The sequence below is a fragment of the Ursus arctos genome, unplaced genomic scaffold, assembly GCF_023065955.2.
Source record: "Ursus arctos isolate Adak ecotype North America unplaced genomic scaffold, UrsArc2.0 scaffold_23, whole genome shotgun sequence".
NCBI classification, from domain to species: Eukaryota; Metazoa; Chordata; class Mammalia; order Carnivora; family Ursidae; genus Ursus; species Ursus arctos.
Genome location: NW_026622908.1, coordinates 22,374,409 through 22,396,440, shown reverse-complemented (window position 1 = coordinate 22,396,440; position 22,032 = coordinate 22,374,409). Strand labels below are relative to the sequence as shown.

At 50.2% G+C, this 22,032-nt stretch overlaps 1 protein-coding gene across 10 annotated transcripts in view; it reads right to left on the bottom strand.

Moving 5' to 3' along the window:
* Nucleotides 1-21,764, bottom strand: part of CD44 (CD44 molecule (Indian blood group)) — an 87,278-nt gene extending 65,514 nt beyond the window's left edge. For all 10 annotated transcript variants that reach the window (XM_044389024.3, XM_057317553.1, XM_057317555.1 and 7 more), the window contains exon 1: nucleotides 21,522-21,764. In XM_044389024.3, the coding sequence (XP_044244959.3) occupies nucleotides 21,522-21,588 (67 nt within the window). In that variant the 5' untranslated portion in view covers nucleotides 21,589-21,764. The remainder of the gene's footprint in view (nucleotides 1-21,521) is intronic.
* Nucleotides 21,765-22,032: the final 268 nt, after the last annotated feature.

Genomic DNA, 22,032 nt, shown 5'->3' with positions numbered 1-22,032 from the left:
AAGTGGGGTGCCCCTGTCCCTTCCGGCACTTGGCCTCAACTTCAAGGAGGCAAATCAAACATGGTCACAGAACAGCCCTCAGGGTGCAGCTGTGATGCGTCTGCTCTCAAGGCCTCTGAGGCTTACCAGGACCTCCCAGCCACCCGGCCTCTCCGGCGCCCCTTATTTTGTAGCTATTGGTAACCAGCGCTGGCGTGACTTACGCCGGGGTACTGGAGGACAGCACAGTGGGCGTGCTCGCAGTCCTTCGTCTCAGAGAGACCTGGCTCCAAGTCCCAGCTTGGGCTCTCCTGGAACGTTAGGCTCACCATGTTTTCTTAACCTTTAGTATTTTTATTTTTTTAAAGATTGTATTTATTTATTTGAGAGAGAGACAGAGAGAGTAAGCGAGAGCACGAGCGGGGTGGGGAGAAGGGCAGAGGGAGAGGGAGAAGCAGATCCCCTGCTGAGCAGAGAGCCCAACATGGGGCTCAACCCCAGGATCCTGGGATCATGACCTGAGCCAAAGGCAGACGCTCAAACGACTGAGCCACCCAGGTACCCCACGTTTTCTTAAGCTTTAAACCTCAGTCTCTTCACTAGTAAAGTGAAGGTAATGCCTACCTCGTGGGGTGCTTTGAAGGATTAAATGAAGAAAAGCACGAAATACTTAGCAACGGAACTGACACTTAGCCGAGTGCCTGGTACTTGGTCAATATCATCCAATCATCGCAAAGATTACAATGTATTTAAGGTAGCTCAAATATAAAGTGCCCCTTACTCTGACTTCATCCTTGATTCACTGGTCAGCGGCCTACTGTATCCTTGGTGACAACCACTCAGGACCTCCAGCCAACCAGGAGCCAGAAGCCTAATTATCCAGAGACGTGGCTCTTCCTCTACGTAACTGTGTGCTGTCTGACAGATAGTCTATTTGTGAAACATCATCCTAGGAAGGAACCAGCCTCAAGTGATGCTAGGCCATGATATCAAAGTGGGTTCCATTGTGAGGACACCCAATTCATCTTTACATCCCCAGTGTCTGACACATAGTGCAGTGTCCAACCAATGTCCCTTTGGTTTTAGTGGGAGAAGCGTTAAGCTGAGAGTCCAGTGACCTGGAGTCTAGAGCCACGCTTCTTCCTGAAACACTGTCAGTCCTTGGAGAAGTCACTTTATCTCCATGGCTCCTTGGGCCTCAGTTTCTTTATCAGACAAGGAAGCGTTTGGATTTGGTGACCTCTAGGTCCCCAGCCGACCCAGTCCCCTGTCTCTAGGAGGAGAAGTCTACGCTTCTTTCTAACTCGCTCCCCCGAGTCCCCCAGGAACCTGAGTGGCTCCCTTTTGCCAGCAGGACGGCAGTGGCACTGCATTCTAGAATTCAGGCAGCGGCGGTGTGACGGAGCCACCGACAGTGATGTGTCAGGCAGGGTGCACGGCCAGCAGAAAGAGACAACAGACAACACAAGAGCGTGTCCCCAGCATCCTGCTCTCAGATTACACCAAATAAACGCCTTCCAGCACTCAGAGATTAGGGCCTGCCCTAGCGACGCTGGAGGGAAAGAATGGTTTCAATTAAGAGAAACACAGCAGAATTACTGATTTCCTTAGAGACCGTCCTCCTAAATTACTACAAACAGCCCCCGTGCTCCCTATAGTGCGTTTCAGCAGCACGGGCCAATTCAAACCATTCTTCAGCTGTGAGACAACGGCAAGCAAGGCACGCTTGGCAGCCCCCACCTGCACACGTGGGAGGCGAGGCGCTCCCCGATCTTTGGTGGTCTTGGAGGTCCCGCTGCCTCCGCCCAGAGGGAAGAGAGGGAAGTTCCCACCACCTCCTTTCCTGAAGATAGCTCCCAGTAGTTCTAAATTGTTTCAAGGCCCTTCCTTCTCCAGGATCCAGAAACATCCAGACTCTTAGGAAAAGGAGATGCTTCAGGTTTTCAAGACCTCCGCTGTGGGAATAGAAGAACAGGACTAACGCCCCATAAAGCGGAGTAGAGGCTCGGGGCGTCCTGTTGAAAGGGAGAGGGGAGCTCTGGATTGAATTCCAGTCCCACCACATAAGAGCTGAGCCATCTTTGGCAAGTTTCTTCACTTTTATGGGCCTCAGTTTCTCAGCCTGTAAAATGGCTCTGATGATAATTCCATCACGTAGTCAGTGGGTATTTGCTATGTGTATACCTCAAAGAGGAGTGGGTGGGAGTTACATAATAAATATACATGAGGCAGCAGCACTGGGTTTGGTTCCTAACAGGTGCTCAGTCCATGTCAATCTTTTTCCTTCTCCCACAGGGACATAAATCTTGGAGGACTGGCCACAGACAGCGCTCCCCTATACCATGGACGTCCCTAGGTTCTAACTAACGATGTTATTACACCATGAAAAACCACCCGCGCTTTGATAGTCTTCTGTTTCAGCCTGAACAACAGTCCACAGCCACACTCTCATGAAATTAAAAGCAAAATGAGAATCCAAGAAAAATGCAAATACTCCTATTAAAAGGTGCAAGAGCCTTAGTCACTTCTGAGGTGTGGCTGGGAGCGGCCAGATTTTCCTTTCTTTAGAGGATAGCAGAATCAAGCAGTTAAAGGCAATTAAAGGTCTTTTTGGAGATGAGAGACTAGACCCCTCCACTGATTGACAGCCAGACACTCCAGGCCCTCAGAATTTTCTCTCTATGCATTTGAATTTTCCCCTCATCCACAACCAGGAAATTCCAAGCCTGGGCTTCTGGGGAGGAACTGGGCTCTGGGAAACTCCAAAATTTCCAGAAGGACAAGGAAGCCACCAGGTTACCTCATTAGACTGCCCCGAAGGGCCCTTCCATACTTTGAGGCTGGGGAACAGCCCTGCAAGACGCTTCGACCCGAGAGGGAGGAAAATACCCCCTCCTCCTCCGGCCCCACCACCAGCTCCCAGGACCGAGGGCAGGAAGAGGCTGATCCTGCTGAGACAAGCAGCCTGGGAGACGGACTGTCATTTGGCGAGGCAAGACCAGACCTGCGGTGCCTTTCCCCATTCGCTTCCACCAGCTACCACACTAACCAAGGTTCCCGGAACATCCCAGGCTGCTGGCTGGGCTCGGCCCTTCCAGTCAGCACACGCGGGCGTCGGCTCTCCAGTGGGTCCTCCTCACCAAAGTCAATGTGAGTCCACGGGCCGCTGTTTTGCCCAGAAATGAAATGAAAACCTTCCAAAGGCAGCTGGAAGCATTTCTCAAGCGTAGCAGCAGGAATGAAGTGAGGGCTGCGTGGTGGAGAGGTCCCAGGTCTAATCGTTAACAGTGATCACCAGGATTACTGATGGACGCTCCCTCCAGGCCAGGCATTCTGTCGAGGGCCTCACGCGAATGATCGCATTCGTCCTTACACGACCCGACAGGTACATATCGTTACTCCATTTTAAAGATGAGAAGACCGAGGCTTAGAGACGTTAAATAAATTGGTTAAGGCCACATAACTGATGAGCAGTAGGACTCCAACCGCGGTCTAGCTCCAGCAGCCACACTGCTTTCTGAGCGGCAGGACACCAGACTCAACCTCCCCCTGTGCGTCCCTGACAGCCTGCGCTGGCCCCGGGCCCTGAGCCCTGGGAACGGGAGTGAACATCGTTAGAGCCGGCCTTCAGAGGCAGGTCAGAAACCTGGCTGTAAGAGACACTGTTTCCTGCCGGCCTGTTTGAAGTGAGGTCTGTTTCTGAATGTCTTCCAGAAGGTATGGGAAGCTCATTTGGAGAAGAAACCTAATTAATTTTCCAGTTTTTAACAATGCAAACAATTCAGAATATAAACGTGGTTGTTGACTTTTGCCTCCCGAACAATATAAAGAACAGGAAGCTCAAACAGATACTAGGGTACATTTCCTGATTCCTGAGAAACAATCCTTTAGGAAGGCTGGGGCTTATCTGGTGACACTCCTTTGAAAGAAGGGAGAGCCTCCCCAGATATGTCCCAGAGGGAGCCACAGGGAGAAGAGTCTAGAGGACCCAAGGCTTGTTTCCCCCAAACCTTGCCTCATTTTTCCTATGCCTCAATGGAAAATGTTTCCCCCTCGTCTTTCACGTCCCTCTTGAGTGGTCAGACTTCACACATAATCAGCTTCCCTTTGGTACCCTTGCAGGAAATCATGGACCAGACTGGATGATGGCGGCCAAGGAGGGGAGGTGGGAATCAGGGTGGTGTGCACCATGAATGAAAAGGAAGAAGAGAATGAGAAATGTGGCCTGCTTGTCTATCCTCCTTTGCTTTTAAGCGCTTGTCTCTTATTCCAAAAGAAAGATGTTTCAACAGATGATAGATAGATGATAGAGACATAAACAGATAAGTGATAGATACTCAGGCAGGTAGATAAGTAGACAGATGGATACACAGATAAGCAGGTATATAGATGACAGATAGATAGACAGATACAGACAGACAGGCAGAGAGTTGTTGTTTTTTTTAAGCTGAATTTAGAAATCACAGCCTGAATCCATGATGGTAAACCACAATGCCACAAAACCACCCAACACTGAAGTGGACACAGGGCTTCAGAAAAGAGAATTCCATTCATTCAACAAGGTTTCATTCAACCCCCATGTGCTGGACACTCGGACCAGGGCACTGAGCAAGGTAAGCAAGGTCACTGTAGGAGGTTATGGCTCAGAGGAGAAGAGAGACGTTAAACCAGTCAACAACATGACACAATAAATGCGGTAACACAAGTACAGGGTGCGGAGTGATTAGTCCAAAAGGAAGCCTTTCTTCTCCAAGACTTTCGCTGTCCCCAAGGGATGTCTCTCCAAGGAAATGCCATTTCAGCTGACAACTGAAGGTAGGTTGGGAACTAGCCAGCCAGTTTCATGTCAGCAAGACTCACAGTCAGGAAATTCACCCTTAGAATATAGCATAAATCATTTGATTTAATAGAACCCATTTCTTCTAGCTCTTTCATCATTAGATACCAAAAATAAGTGGTCCCCCTTTCCCATGTAAGAAAGGACCTATCCTTGAGATCCACATTAGACACCCCTTGGGCTTCTCTTCCCTGGATGCAGTCCCCGTAAATCCTTTCATGATATTTAGGTGAAAAAAAAAAAAAAAGAATGGAAAATAAACAATCAAACAAAATCCCGAAGTTTCCCTCCCATACCACCAGGTTCATGAGCCAGCCGCATGGAGGCAGAGTACTGTCCCCAAAAACCCTCCTCTTCATCTTTGGGCTTATTAAAATGTTAAGATGTTAGACCCTTGAACTTCATTCTCAAAGAAACTATTACAAAGGCATTTTCCTGCTTATGAAAGAGCAATTAGTAATATAAAATTCAAGAGTCAATCTCAGACTCCTTGAAAAGAAGTCAGGTCCATTGGAAACCAACACAGTGTGGTAACATGGACCTCAGCTCCGGGAGTAGAAAACTATAGAGTTCAAATCCCGAATCTGCTTTCATTAGCCGTATGACCTTAAGAAAGTCATTAAACTTGTCTCCAGTACAGGAGGATAATAATGTTAACCATGAAGTTAATGTGAGGGCTGGGTTACGTAATAGAGCTAAAAACACTTCACGCACATTAAAACACTCCAGGAGTGTAGTTAGAGAAAAGTGAAGCTAGCAATCTCCCTTGGGGGTGATCGTTTCATAATTTACAGGAAGAGATACTCATTCAAGGTCATAGTCATTCTTTTAAAATGGATCACTACAGATGAGCGGTCCTCATGCATGGTGGGGCTCCAGCAGGGCCGGCATGGGCTGCAGTAATGAGTTTCTTTTCTTTTTTTTTTTTTTTAAAGATTTTTTATTTATTTATTTGACAGAGATAGAGACAGCCAGCGAGAGAGGGAACACAAGCAGGGGAAGTGGGAGAGGAAGAAGCAGGCTCATAGCAGAGGAGCCTGATGTGGGGCTCGATCCCATAACGCTGGGATCACGCCCTGAGCCGAAGGCAGACACTTAACCGCTGTGCCACCCAGGCGCCCCTGCAGTAATGAGTTTCTAATAATAAAGCGCTCGGCTATGCAAACAATTGATTATTTCTTGTAAATTATAACAATTTTAAGGTTACTTCCCGTTATGCTTTTTGGGGAGGGAGGAAAGGATCAAGTTACAGCTGTGATGACTGGGTGTGAGCCACAGACCATCTACGTCTCAGAGTGCAGTGTGTCCCCCATGTGAACTCTATCCATTAGGTGTGTCTTCTCACGAAAAGGCTGAGGGTGTGGCTTAGGAACACAAGACCTTCGCTTTGCTTTTCTTCTTTACTCTATATAGAGTCTCAAACCACAGCTCTGTCAGGTGCGTGGACACCCTCTAGGGTCTTACTCATTGTAACAGACGTTGTTATTAATGCAACACAGTTCTCCTAATTGAATCTTGATTTTGTTCAAAATCCAGAATGTGTGCTTCAGGGGGTATAAGCCCCAACTCCCAGCTCCAGTGGGTGAATCATGACTGGTCTAAATCAACCACTGTGGTCAGAGTTCTCCTAGGCAATGACTGGCTCTGAGTGAACATTTCATGGAATGTGACCCCATTTTTCCAATGAGAAGTAAAGGGAAGTCAATTAAGGACTTCTGGAAAAGCCATTCCTCCAATTTTCTAGAAGGGACACTTATAAATAAGCATTCCTCCTTCTGCTGCTGGATACTGCTATTTCTTTCATAGGGTGCTTGAAACCCCGGGAGTCAGTGTCAGATTACAAAGAGGGCTAACCTGTAGGAAGACGATGGGCATGGCAGAGTGGAAAGTTAGAAGAAAACTGGGTCTTTGATAACATCACTGAGCTCCTAAAATCATCCTACCTCCATACTTCTTGTTGTGGGAGATAGCATTTTATGAGGGTTTCTGTTTCATTGTTCTATTACTTCCAGAGGTATTCAGGTGGCCTACACTGACATGGGTATACCAAGAAACGTGACGGATAGCAATTACATGGGGGACACATCATCAGGTCATCTCCACGTGGTTCCCAGCAACAAAGGAAATAAAGGAGTGAGGCCCTTGTAGCCAGACGGTTGGACACCTGTATCCCACGGTTCTTGCCCCTTCCCGCTGCCCAGACCCAACAGACACACCTGCATGACTTCTGGAAGTCATCCTGCAAATCACTCCCTACACACACGCTGATCAAGCCCAGAGTGCAAGCTCCAAGCCACAAAGTGCTCCCCAAAAAGACCAAGAAACCGCTAATAAAATCAATGAGAGCTGACCCTAAACCCAGGCTTAACATCCTAGATTCCTAAGTAAATTATGAATTTTTTTCCCATGGCTTAAAATAACTCTGACATCGTATGACATTTTTTGTTTCCCAGAATTTGGGTTCCTTTGCTGCTCCAACACATACGTCTAAGAGTCTCATTCAGCAAAATAAATAAATAAATAAATAAATAAATAAATATCTCACTCAGCTTCGAGGGTCCCATGGTTCTCTCTTCACCTCTGTCTATTTCAGGGCAGACATGATAAACCAGTTGCTTTCAGAGTTTTGAGGAGTAGAACTTTCTTTGCTTGCTCTCTTACTCAGTGAGCCAAGCATGAAGCACCTGGAAAAGGGCTGCCTTGGCCAGAGTTGCTGAGGGGCTCTGAGCCCACCCACCGGACCATTTCTTGGTCTTGAGGACTGGTGGGGTTGAGAAGTTCAACCGCAAGGGCCGCCAAGGCACTGGGGACATCCTGTAAACACGGTTGCTGGGTTTCATCTCACGGGGCTCCCCTGATACCCCAGATCAGATGAGGCCTCCCTGTGACATGCTCTCAGAGTCCCTCTGCTGCCCTGTCACAGCATTCACCCCTGTCATTCACTGAGGACATCACTACTTGTTTACTCTCTGTCTTCCCAGACAGACTGGAAGTTCCATGAGAGTAGAAACTGCATCTCTCTTATTTAACATGGTGTCCCCAGCGCCTGGCAGAACACTAGACACATGTTATGTTTCAAAAAACACGTGTTGTATGAACAAATGAATCATGTGAAAACCACTGATTATTGACTCAGCTCACGGAACTGCTCGGAGAGGCTGGGCAAAAGCCAGGCCGGGCTGCACTGGGCCTTCTGGTTTCCAAATGCTCATTAAGTCAAAAAGGATCGAGATGAACACCGAATATGGATATCCAAGGTATGGCCCAGGAAACCAGGTCCAAGTACAATAAAGGCTGCAGCAGCGTGTAAACACCTACACTATTTCCTACTGAGCCACAAAACCCGGTACCCTTTTAGCTTCCTCTCTCCGTCCCCCCAGTCTTGCCAGCCTCGTCTTGTTTAGTGCCTTCCCTCTATCATCTCAAAGCATGAAATGGAAAGTGTACCGGACTGAGAATCAGAAGACCAGGGTTTTGATTCTAACTAGTTATGTGACGTGGGGCAAGTCACTTGCAGTCTTTGAGATGCCTTTCCCTCAGCTGCCCAATAAACAAGTGGACTACAGAATTTCTAGCATCCTTTCCCATTCTGACATGCCATCGTCTTTGACTCTGAGTCACCAGCCCGTGATAAGTTCTCATCTAGGGTCCTCCCTCCCTTTCCCCTCTTCTTCCTCCTTGGATCTATACTTGGGTGCCGCTGTAAGGGCCCAGGCCAGCTGACACTTTCTAAGCCCTAGCAAAGCATCTGCAAACCCTCCCGCCCCGGTCTCCAGGGCTTTCACTGAGTTACGCTAGCAAGGGCATTGTGATTCAACTCGACAGGGCACCCCAGTCCCCTGCCAGCTTGACGGCATCTGCATGCCTCGGGAAATGGCACAACCAAGAAGCCCGAGCACATACCGGGTCTTCCTAGATAAGCTCTGCCCAGGAGGGGATGGCAGCTCGGAAGAGATTGGTGAACATTCCGAAGAATACAATTTCAATGGATTGGGGTCAACCAGCAATGGGAGACAGAGATAAAGGCGAAAGTTACCTCCGGTAATAATAGGACCTTGTAGTCCCACATCACGTGTTTCTGCCTACCAGCACAAAACACTTTCACACCAGCAGGCAAAGGTGGAGAGGTCCAGGGGAGGCAGAGGGATTATTATCCCCAGGTGGTTCACACAGTGTATTGAAGCATTAGACAGATAAAGCCAGTAGCCCAAGGTCACACAATTAGGCTTTGACATGGTGGGAATTAGAGCAGAGTGTCCTAATCTCACCTGGGGGCTATTTCTAGTAGACTCTTGGTGGAGCCTTTTGTTTATACCTTGGTTCTATCTTATCTTACCTGCCCAGGTAGTGAGCTGGCTTTTTCTCTGAGGCATGAGTAGTGGGAAACTCGAATGTCCCGGGATGGGCTTGGAGCCTGAGCTCAGGGTCCAGCCTACTCACCGTGGATGCTACAAGCTGGACCCGGAGGGGCTGTTGCTGTTCGCACTCGGGAGGCACCGAAGAGCCCCGTGTGGCAGCTGAGAATGCGGGAGCTCCGGGGCTGATAAAAGTTGTAATTAACATGTACATCCTTTCATCTTCAAAGGCTTTACTCACATTAGCTAGTTATTCCTCCTATCACCCCCACGGGTGAGGTATCATTTTTGTCTTCTCAGTTTGCAGATGGAGAAGCTGATGTGGAGAAGGGGCCTTTTGCCAAGGAGCCTGGCTCTGGTTCAGACAGAGGAGATTCCTGGCTCCCAGCATCTAACTTCACTGGGGTGACGGGGAAACAGTGCAAATGAATCCTAAGAGAAGGTTCAGGCCACCAAACTCCTCTGGCTAAGAGACTGAATGTATACGGTTCTGGAAGGAGGTGGAGTCCACAGAATGACTTGCTCGCTAGATTTGAGTAGCTAACGTCCCAGTGACAGGCAGCTACCAGAAAGGAAAACCAGAAAAGCCTGCTGCTCTGCCGGCGTGCTGAACCCTCCAGACCGTGCCCGTGGCAGACATCACTAATGGATCACAGCACCCTCTGCCGCTGAGCCCACGTTGGGCTTCTCAACACAGCCCTCCAGGCAGCCTCTAGCAATCAACGGGAAATGGTACGTGAGCTGAAATCTATTTGCTATTGGGCCTGCAGGGCTTGTTCGGGATTCTCTTCAATTGCCAATCTCCAACCCAGCCAGAGCTGCCCAAGTTTTATTCCAAGCAGTGCGGGAACAGCTGCCCCACTACTGACCTGAGTCTCTCAGCCTCCGAAGACGGCCGCCTTTCCTCACCTTCCTCACCTTGATCATGCGTCATCCTGTAGCGTTCTTTCACCTGTTTGACTTTACTCCCGCCAAACCATAAGCTCTCTGAGGACAGAAACTAGATCTTCCACTTCCCTCACTTCTTTTCCCCATGCCAATCACCCTACACTTTTTGGTGAACTGAATTAGTGAGCGTATCACCATGTGACAAGTGGGGAAGCAGGCAAACCATAAGGGACGAATCTTGCCCACAAGTCCTTCTGTGACTAAGGGGGAGAAATGCCAGATCTCCACTGGCTGCATGCGGCTGTCACTTCTCCTAGAATGCTCTGTCTACGGGCCGGGCTAGAGGCACAGATGACCAAGTGATAATTGAGGGCACTGCGTATGACAAGAGAACAGAACCCATCTGGTATTTTATTTCAGTTTCTGGTTGGTGGATCCCAGACGGATATGAAATGGGCACACCCAGGATGGATGTGATCTCAGTAAGGACGTTCAGTGACGGACAGAAGGTCAGAACCCTGACGGGGCATTTAGTCCTTGACCCACTTTGGCAAACCCCTAAGTAGTGCCATCTTTAGGACTTCCTTTTTTCCTTCTCTCTCTCTCTCCCCAACCCCCGCCCCACCACCTCCCTCCCGTCCTTCCCTCTTTCCTTTTCCTGAGCAAAAAGAACTTCTCTGGGTTTATGAAAAAGAAATAAATATTTTAGCAGGAATCTGGAAGGTTCTCAGTGGAAGCAGCAATTTGCCATCTCAAAGGTCTGCCATGCCCAATGCCTCGGTATATATATATATGTGTGTGTGTGTGTGTGTGTGTGTGTGTGTGTGTGTGTGTTATATTTGTTTGTTTTGTTTGCTTTTTATTATTATTATTTTTATTCTCATGGCCACCCTCGTTGTTTTGCACAGGCCGCTACAGCTCACCCTCTACGCACTGTTTTGGCTGAATAGCGTGGTTCATTTTGCACCAACATGCTGCAGCATTCGCTTAAGGGAAGCTGAGAAATCCAAGTTGCTCATAGAGCATTGAGAGTAAAGGACATAATCTTTTCTCCACTTTACAGGCTGGCTTCTCTGATCCCTTGAAGCAATGTTTTTTTAAAGTACGGTTTAAAGAAAGAGGTACTGCATTCAGATCCTGCAGGTAATCCCAGGACGGGCTTCCTGCAGTTTTAGCAGTGTGACTGAGACACGTTCCTAACTTCTCTGGCCCAAGCTTCTTCCTCTGCCCGTTCCCAAGTGGTTGAGAGGATTCAGATGAGTCCTCCGAACAAAGCACCTTGTTCCTAAGAGTCCTGCTTCCCCATTGGGGTTTAGAGTACAACTGGGTCAATAGACTTGTTTCTGGCATGGATTAATAATTCACTTCTGACATTTAATACAAACCAGGCATCCCTTTTTTTTTTTTTTTTTTTTTTGGCACGGCATTATAGTCATGTTATTCTTTCCATTAAGTTTTATGAGGCTTAGGTGTTTGTGGCCCGCAGAGTGGTGGATTTATAGAACGTGAGGCCTGGAAAGGATTTTACAGATCAACTGGAATCCAACCCTCTCATTTTATGCATGGAAAATTGGAGGTAACTAGGGGTGAAACGATTTGTTCAGCAAACTAAAATATAATAATATAATAGTCACTTCTACTCTTGAGGCACTTCTATGTGCTAGACACTAGCACGAGACACCACATGCTAAACATCGTTCGAGACGTTTCACGTGTGTGCTGTCTGAGCTCACACCCTCTGAAGCAGCACAGAGGGGAATCAACCTCAGGTCTGGCTCTTTTCACAGCGCTTATTCCTTCTGCACAGCCCTCCTCCAAAGCCAAACCTCCTCATTCCCAGGGCGCCACTCTGATTTTGCACAAGTGATCTTGGAAATGGAAGGTTTTTAAACCATTGAAAGAAACAACTTCCTCTTTTTTTCTTTTAACAGAGAGCCCAAAAGCCAACATCTTTTCTCTAAGTGTCATTGAGAATATGATTTTGAGGCTTGGGGTTTTTTTTTATACAGGAGAGCAGATTTGGAAGGAAGTACTGGGGCACAGAGGCAGATAGACTTACAGGAAATCAAGATCCCTGTGCTACTGGACAAAACCTAATGAGCCCGGAACTTCCCCTACCTTGCCTGACATTGCCAGACTTTAAGAAAGATACACTCACATTAGGAAGAATGCAGAGAAAAGAAATTTCAAGGAGGTTTGAGGATCGCTAGAAGAGACACTAGAAAAAATAAAATTAAAAGGTTTCTATAGACCAAAAAGAAAAAAAAAAGGATGAAGAAGAATGAGCCAGAAGCTATAAAAACCACAAAAGGTAAATGACAAAGTTTGCTTTGCCACATCTAGAAATTTCATCCATTCAGTCAGCCATCCAATATTTATTGAGCGTCTACTATAATTGGGGAACTGACAGCTGGGGGTTACCGCAATACAAACATGTGTATAATGTACATAAAGCATGAGCTTTTCCCCAAGGAGCTCCTACGCTCACCGGTGAAAGAGAACAGACGGCCATACATGGCTCAGAAGCATCCCTCAAAATTCATTCTTTTAGATGGAGATACGCTTGTGGGGGTTTTATGAATTATCAGGGAGAAAGGAGACAACAGAGGAGAATAAAAGTCACTCTGGCGAGCCTGGAGGGATGTACCTGACCTCTAAGGCTGACACTGGGAAGACAACTTGGCCAACCACAGAGGATCCACAGTGAAGACAAGCTTCAGGGCAAGAGATTTCTAAGGCAGCATTACTTCCCTCCCCAAAGTCTGATCTGCCTCTGTGTGACTAGCACTCTTGTAGGTACCTGAACCCTTGTCTTCCCTTTGCAGGAAAATGTGACCGTGCAACACGCTGGGGGCTCTGGGGCTGCCTCGATGACATCACCTGGTCTCCCGCAGGCTGTAAGACAGTGAGCAGCTCTGCTAGACTCTTCTTCCTGAGCCGGATACACTCAGCAGTGCCAACTTTGTGACGGGCAGATAGGAGATCTTCATTTAGTACTTCTGGAATATGTGAAGACTGGGGCCAGGGGCCTGGGCAGAAACCGCCTTCTAGACCCGAGGCAGGAGACCAGGTACTGGTTGCCTGACATTGTTAATTTCTCCTTGACATTTCAATTTGCATAATGACGAACACCTGCAAGGCTTTACTGTCATCACCCTAATACCTCGGCAGGTTCTCTTTGAAAGAGGAAGTAGTAAAAGATGCTGCCTAGATCCATGACCGGTGTGTGGGTCCTAGAAGGCTCTGCAGACCTGCTCGAGTGAAATTCAAATGGGTAAGGAATCTGTGATGAGCCCAGACCAAAGCCACACAGATGAAGCAGATGTCCCCAGGGGCTCTGCTTCCACTCTTCCTGGGTGGCTTGTTTCTCAGGCAAAGCACCCAGAGGAAACCCTGCCCATCTCCCCCACCTCCCCTTGCACGAATCACCTGCTGGACCACACAGAAGCCAGGCCACATTTAGGTTCAGGCTAGGGCTGGGAAGAGGGCCCACTTGCAGTATCTGTTCAGTTCCTTCCGCCAAGGTGAGTGTAGTCTGATTCCTGATGGTCTCCTCTCTCAGTTCCCTCCCTCCCTCATCAATTCTAGCTGGTAAGGAGAAGGCCCTGGGGCCAAGGACCCTTGCACTGAGGGCAAACACGTTCCTGCTATTTGACTGACCCCTTTTCCAGCTTTGTCCATTCATGAACCAAAGTCCTAGATGGTGGGGAAACCCCCATCGGCAACTTCCACCTCTCCTCCAGGGGACAAGTAATGAAGTGATAATGAACAAACAACTCGATCCACCATCCTTTTCAATCCTACCCCCTCCCCAACTTCCCACCATATAGACGAGAGAAGAACTTCTATCCAGGAATCGGAATGAATGAGCCACTCAGAGTATGAATGGGGAGAAGTTTTCATGACAACTTCTTTCTCCTTTGTATTTGCAATTCCATCCCCTTCCTCTGACATGATGTGGAGAAAGGGAGGGCAAGACTAGCTCTGTGGACGTTACGACCCAGCCTACACCTGATTCCCAGATGGAGTTTCTGCAAACAACCAGAGTACTACCAGGCATCACCACTTTGGCTTCTGGGGGCCCTGACATCTTGATATACGAAGAGAAGCACAGTAAGGCGATGACTAAGAGCCTGGAGGACCCAGTGGCCGGGTCACCCCGGTTTGAAGCCCAGCTCCATCGCTCACTAGCTCTGTGGCCTTGGACACGTTTCTTAAATTCCCTATGGCTCAGTGTTCTCCTATGTAAAAGAGGGCTAATAATGTCACTACTTCAGAGGGTTGGTGTATGGATTAAACAAGTTAGTATCTGGGAAACAGAGTGGTGAGTGCTCTCTAAGTATTCACTATCGTTACCAATCCTGGTGATCATCATCTCAAAAACGTACAACTCACTGCAAAGAAACAAGTGCAAAAGGTACAGGAGCTCTCTCTGTCAAGAAAGGTTGTGGGGAAGAAAGATGAACTGACAGGGACCCCCCAGAGGAGACTCGCAGGGACACCAGAGCGAATGTGGATAATCTCTCCCCACTGGAGTTTTGCAATTAACCTTAACTCTCAAAGCTGAAGACTCGAGGCCGATTTTTGAGGCCTGAGCTTTGCAGATCGCCTCCTCAGTGACTCAGCCCTCCCCACCCACCCAGGACTTGTGTGCCTACGCTCGCACTCAGGAGGGCCACTTGCCTCAGGTGGGCACGCCCAGACGGCCAGCACGCACCACACTCAGGAAGATCCGGCTTCGGGATGGTCTTTCCCCCACGACACCCATCCCTCTGTTCCCTGTTTGACCCCCTGTGTCCAAGGGTCACTGGGCAGATGGCCCCTGGGTAGGGAGGCACGACCTGCCCCAGCTGTGGGCAACTCCAGACTTGGCAAGCTTCTATGGAGAGGAGACACGGTTTGCTGTTGCCAGCGGGCCCCCCATCAGACAGCAGGCTTCCCTGGAGACTTGGCCCTTCCTGAGTTGCAGGACACCCCCAGAGAAGGTGAGAATCTTCTGTGAAGCTATTCTGCTTCTCTCCCAACTGCCACCACCTTCCAGAAGCAGGCATGGTGCGGGGAGGGGGATCAGAGGGGTGTTCAAGGAGTCCAACCTCAGATCAGCATCTTCAAAATAACCAGACCTCCAAGTGGGCCGCTACTGGGGAGGGTTTTATTTTGAGGCTTCAATTTGGGGGTTGGTGTCATCATCCTGCCTGGCTCCCACCCCCTTCTTGGCCCAAGAAGCTAGTAACCCTGTCCTGGGACAGACGTCCCCAGCCACAGCATGCAGCCACCAAAACCACAAATAGGCGGGTGGCCTCCCTGTTTGGGCAGACCAAACATGAGCCCTGGGGTGGGCAGCTAACCAGCCCAGCGCCCTTCTCACCCCTGCCCTGAGCCAAACAGCCATCACGGCTGTTATCATATGTACACCATATATACACACAGGCGTATTCGCCGCCTTCTGTATGCTGACCGGCGTGCTTCCCATCTAGAGGATGGGGTTGTTTCTGGATTCTGGATATTCACTCAGTTCAACAGTTACTGGTAACTAGGGCCAACCCTCGGACCTGGGACCACACACGCACAGAATGAATGTGACCTAATCCCTGATGTCAGGGGGCTCCCACGGTGCTGCAAAAGACAGATAAGAGAAAGCATGTCGGGTTTTGGGTTTTCCCCCTTGGAGAAGCGAGAAAGGCATCAGCACCCCTTGGCCCCAAAAGTGAAAAGGCCTCCCTGCATGATTTTACTGTGCATCTTGAAGGCTAATTAATTTTAGCCCAATGAGGCCGGGGCACCTCTACTAGCCCTGTGGGGCCCTGTGAGAAGCAGGGACCACGCTGCCACAGCTGAGCTTACTGGAATGGCTGCCATCCTAGGACACCAGATTCTCCAGGTAAGGTGACTATACCCGCCCCCACCACCAATTTGGCAACGTCTGGAGGCATCTGGGGTTGTCACAGCTTGAGGGGGGCAGTGCATGACCCAAATCTAGTATGTGGAAACCAGAGATACACGGTCAGCCATTGCCCAGGAAACCACACCCCACGAGCTAGCTACGCAGGGGGTGAGGGCGGTGGCCTTCTGACCATGAGCTCCCCAGTGCCGAACTCGCTGGCGCAGCGACAGGGCACTGCGTCAATTGTTGTCGGCTGTACGGGCTGGTGAACGAATGTATTCGAGGGTGGGCAGATAAATAGCAGGGTAACAGAAAGAGACACACCCCATTTTCATTCCCGCTTCTTTACAGATTCAAATCCTACCTTGTCCCTACTGCTACCTCCCCTCCCTCGATTCCTCCAGCCCTCCTTGCTCTGCGTCCACTTGGCAATGCCGTTAGCCTGTCAATCATGTGCACTGTGTTCTGCACATAGAAGCACAAAGTTTTTTGGCCAGCGGTGCCAAGCTCATACGTGTAATTCCCCTGTAGTACCCAGCACAGTGCGGGACCCTCGGAAGACACCTGCGGCATGCTTAAGGGTTGACCAGCAAGATCCACATTGGGGGTAGATGCATGGGCTCAGACACATGGGGGATGTGTATGCCCACATCCAGCCGGCAAGAATCAAATATATAGCTTGTCTTGGTACTTCCCCTATTGGGGTGATCAGGAAGTGGAGAGCAGAGGAATATGAAATATTTCCCCCCAATATTTCTCCATGTTTTCTGAACCAAACGTCAATTTAATCAGACCCTAGACTGATGAAGGCATTGTAAAGCTGTGGGTTCATTTATGCAAAACGCCTTTCATAGTTTTTGACTCCTCATCACACGAAGCCATACGTTTATTGGTAGAAAAATAGAGAGACCCTTAGTCAAAATATATACTATGCGTCCATTGGTAGAATGTTTGCACATTTGAGAAATCCTGACTCTCCGGGAAATTTGGCATGCACGATCACTTTATCCATGCCAAGCCAGATTCCACAACCACAAACTAGAAAACACCCCTTCCTAACTCTGTCAGGTTGGTCTGGCTTTCCAAACCCTTGATGGCCGGCTTGGTGGGAAAGATGCTTTTTAAGAAAAATTTCGACTTGCCTAGTGAAAAGTCGGGTTTGAGTTCAAGGTAGGAGCCTCTAGCCTACCCTGATCATTCTAAGGAACACTCGTGTGCTTCCTATTCAAGCAGAGACAAAGGAAATTGAGTCATCAGCTTCTCGCTGTGCAATCCCCCAGAATTTCTTTCTGAAGCAGAAAAGATCCCCTTTGAGAACCATGCTTTGTCTGACAGCATCTGCCACCTGTTTCTGTTCGCTCTTGCACAAGAGTCACTTCCTTTTCAGGCTCTGGGTGGAGCTGGCTGAACCGAGGTGCTGGGGAGACATAACTGCAGCCTCTGTCTCAGCCCCAGCCCAGCCCCAGCCCAGCCCCAGCCCAGCCCCGGCCCAGGCCCGGCCCAGCGCCAGGCCAGCCCAGAGCGGTCCCAGCCCCAGCCCAACACAGCCTAGCCCTGGTCCTGGGACAGCCCCCGCACAGCCCCAGCCCCAGCCCCAGCCAGGACCCACTGCTGGGGAAACCCAGCTTACCTCCCACCACCTCCAATCTGTCAGGGAACCCCAACTTAGAACCATCAGCCTGGATGCCGTAGACTGATCTGAAATCTCACTTGGGTGGCCACATGTCACCTCGATCTCCATACTGGCTTTCAGTTCAAGATCCTTGACTTTTGTAGAAAACCATATCAGCCCACCACCGGGGTCCTCAAGGCTTTCCCTTCCCGGGCCACATACAACCTGCTAAACACTGGAGGTCTCCACGGAGCATGTGATGAGGGCATTGCTGGGTCAATGCATGTAAAATGCTTGCAGGTTAGGGTGAGGAACTCTGCGGGGGCTCTTCCTTAATTTTCAGGCAGAGGACATTGCCCTAACTTGTCTCTTAGACGAGGAACAGCCTCTCCCTTTTCTCCAGGCCTGCAAATGAGAGCATGTCTAAAAGGGCAGCTGAACTCTGATAAGGGAACTGACTTATTTTAGTAACAAATAACTAGGTTGGCATCTCTTGACAGCTGTGGCCAAGCCTGGGGAGAGACAGTCCAGGGTAGGGCAGGGTAGGGCAGCCAAGAGTGTCCACAGCCTGCCAGTGGGGAGTGAGAAGCCATTCACACCAGGCTTCACGTTAGCTGGTCACATGGAACAGGGAGGGGAGGAGAATCACATACACACACTATTTCCCTAGTAATGAATCAAAGAAGCATAAGCACTGGAGTCTAACACTCCAACATTAGATGATGGGAAACCCCAACTCCGCTGTTTACTAGCTGTGTGTCTTTGGACAAGTCAGGCCGCCTCCCTGAGCCTCCATTTCTTGATCTAGAAAATGGGGTTAAGAAAGTGCTAAACGCATACAGGACTGTCACGAGGCTTATATAGAAAAACCTCTTCAAACCCCCTGGCTGAATGCCTAGCGCAGAGCCGGTGCTCAGGAAATGGCATTTCCTGGGACCTAGCACTCTTCTTTGCAGTAGCCGTGTGAGGCTTCTAGAAGCAACTTTGCTTTGTGGTAAGAAATATATATCAGTATTCTTTTATTAAACTCAAACTGGATATACTGTAGTGTAAAATAAACAATGTAGTGAATGTTTAATGTAGCATTTAAGGTGGGAAACAAGTGGTTTGCCCACTGCAGGGGCAAAGGTGGGGGCTTATTACCGTCCTAGATGATAGGGGTGTTTCAGACACCTGAGGATGGAAAATGTCCGGCCCTCCGTCTGTCTGCAAGAGGGAAAGTCACTCCTCCCTCTTTTTCAGGATCTGTTTCCTTCATGGGAAAAAGGAGGGTTTTTCTAAATGGTCCTTGGAGTCCCCATTGCTGAGTCTACGACAATGAGTCAAGAAATATTTCTTGAATGAATGGAAGGGGATCTGTCATAACTTAAGAATTTCATGCTGCCTATGCTGCTCCTGCGGGGGGCAATTTGGAAGAAAATGGAATCTTTTCCTACTGGCTGCCAGCCTCAGACACACCTACTTGGCGCTGTGCCTTTGCAGGAAATGAGATGTCCAATGTGTATCTGGGGAACAACTGAATTAACTGACGCTAACCTCAGCAGTGATGGATTTCTTGCTTCTCCACCTAGGAAAACAAGCCCTAACTCCCAGGAACAGGGGTCTCTAACGCTCACAGGGAGAGGAAGGGCCCTGGCCACCCCAAGCTCTAGAGCTCTCAGATGTACCCCTCTTTCTTAACACCAGGGGCGCAATTCCCAAACAGTGAGACAAGGAGGAGGGGAGATGCAGGGCTCGGCCCACGCCCACTTGCCCTCTACCAGGGCCACGTTCTTCCCACCCAGCATATGACACGGAGTACAAAGTGTCTGTTCTCCAACTTAGTTTCTGGGTCCAGTGTTGGCCATTTCTTTACTTTTTGCTTTCCGACATGGAGGATGGAGCCTTTCTTCCTCCCTAAAACCTTGCTCCTTTCCAAAGTTTCCTCTTTGTCTTTCGGAGGCCTCCCTCCTTACTAACCCCCCACAGTGGGGGACTGGGGCAACAGTACTGCCCACACCGCCGCCCCAGCTCCTCTTCCTCCTTCCCCTCTCTGCCTGCCCAGCCGAGCTGCTGTTAAGTCACGTCTCCCTTCCAAGTCTCAGTTCCTTCCAAACGTTACAAGCTCATGAAAGCCAAAGCCCTGGCAGTTTTTGCTGTTGGCACTGTTTCGTGCTTCCTCCAAATGATGCTGCCCAAAAGGACCATGAAAACACGGGGCAGGAGCGAGTCTTCTGGTCTCTGGGAGAACCTCAAGGGTCAGGACAGTCAAGGGTCAAGTATTTGGGGATGGGGCCCTTCTGAAGAAATCAGGGAGACCGGTTGGAAGGAGTCAAGAATCAGGATCCTCAGAAACGAAGCAGAAGACATCACTGGAAGGTAACACACAAAGAAACTTCCCTGGAGGTCCCAGAGAAGGCCGGACCCAGGGCTCTCCTTGCACTCCAGATTTTTCTCTTCTCTGGCATCCCGAGCGTTTTTGCCTTTCAAGGGCTCGTTGGAGCTCTCAGTTTGCCTAGGAAGCCTCCTCGATGGCCTCTGGTCCACCTCAACCCTCCGTCCCCAGACACTTTCCAAGTATGTCTGCGCCGTACATACAGTCTAACATATTCCCACTAAGCATAAGCTCTTGGACCTGGGTTCACCTGCGCACCGATCCTTCTGGCTGTGTGAAAACTGTCAAGTTACTTAACCTCTCTGCCTCGGTTTGTTTCCCTGCTGTAAAACAGGGCCAGTAGTAGGACACTTCTCACTGGGCCACCATGAGAGTAAAAGAAGGTTGACGCTTGTAAAGATTTAGCCCAGTGCTTGGCACCGTGAAAGCGTGCAGCAAACTAGGCATTTCTTCTATTATTAGGATCATTATCATTATTATTATTTCTGTTTCATGAATCTAAATCTTCGATCCTCATTCGCAGCCGAAAGTACCCAGGTAAAACTGTCTTTACTTTCTTGGTACCCCCAGAGGTGGGTTTAATAAATACTTGCTGAGTAGAATTAACCATAGGCTGAGCTGTCTTAATGACCCAGCTGGCACTTCTTAAAAGAAAAATTAATTTTGCTAGCAATAAGCAAATCAGCCATGTAATTATCTGTACATATAGAGACAAAGGGAAGGAACGCTTGGAGTTTAGTCTCACCAGAAAGCCTCACACACCGACACTCACTCCAAAGATAAAGACGGTGTTTGGATGGGGTAGTGGCAGCCCCAGCTCCAGGGTCCCTCACGCGACCCTGATGCCCAGGCTCCCTTCCCTGCTCCAAGGCTGCCAGGCAAGGAGTATGAGCCACATTACTGTCTGGATTTCCCCTAACTGATTGGCAGAAGCAGGAGGCTGCCAGGATTGATCGCTGGCTCAGTCACTGCCTTTCCTCCTCACACTCCCTGCCCCAGGCTGGCACCTCGTGGAAACCCAGAACCTCAGAGAACTGGTTCAAGTTCCCACAAGCGCTAGATAGGCAGTGACTGGAGCCAACTGTAAGAGCTTTGGAACCCAGGCGCAGTGGGGAGCTGCAGGGCACCCGCACCCCCTTCTGGAAAGCTCGTTGCCACCAGCCCTCACCCACCGTCTCCGCGGCCCCCTGGCTAATAGCCCCTGCCCCGCCTAGCTCTGCCCTGCCCGGCCACAGCCCAGCCGGGCTGCCAGCGCCCGTGGGCACCCGCGCCTGCTCGCCCACACACCGGTTGCGCGCACCCGGGAGTACAGTTACTTTTCTGCCTTGTGCTCCGTCCGGCACCAGCGACCTCACCCAAAACTGCGTGCCGGCAGCCTGCCCGGCCAACTTTCTTCGCTCTTGCTCTTTTCCTTTCCGCAAAACGGTGCCTCCCACCGGCACACTCTCCAAGGGCTTAGCGCAAATCCTAGCCCCGCTCTCCCGACACCAAATCCACGCGGCTCCGGCCCCCGGGGCCTATTCAGCCAGGTGGCTGCGGGGTCCCTCCGGGCCGCCCCGGCCACTCCCTCCCGCTGCCCCCGCGGCACTCACCGATCTGCGCTAGGCTCAGCTGCAGGAGGCAGAGTCCCCAGGCTAAGCGCCACCAAAACTTGTCCATGGTGCGAGCGAACCGAGAGAGCGAGCGCGGGGCGCCGGAGGGTCCGGGACGCTGGGCGGGGGCCAGCGGAACACGGGGCGAGCGGGCCGGACCGAACCTATCAGGGGCTGGGGTACGGCTAGGCAATGAGGGCGCCTGGGAAGTTGGGTGCAGTTTTTATTCAAGGGCTGAAAGAGTGACCTAAGAGGGAGGAGGGAGCGAGCGCAGGACACACCCAAGCGAGGGGGCTGTGACTAAGCAGCCGGCAGAGGTTTAAAGACGCAGCAGCCCTCCCTGCGCTGGCCCTTCCGCCCCCGCCCCGAGCTCCGCGGAGACCGTAAAGCGGGCCCGCCTGGCCCGGCGCCGGGAGGGCCGGGGGTGCCTGTGCGCTCCGGGACGCACGGCTTTCTTCTCCTGGCCCGCGGGGACCGCGGCCTCAGTCCGGCCAGGGAGGGGATGACTGCG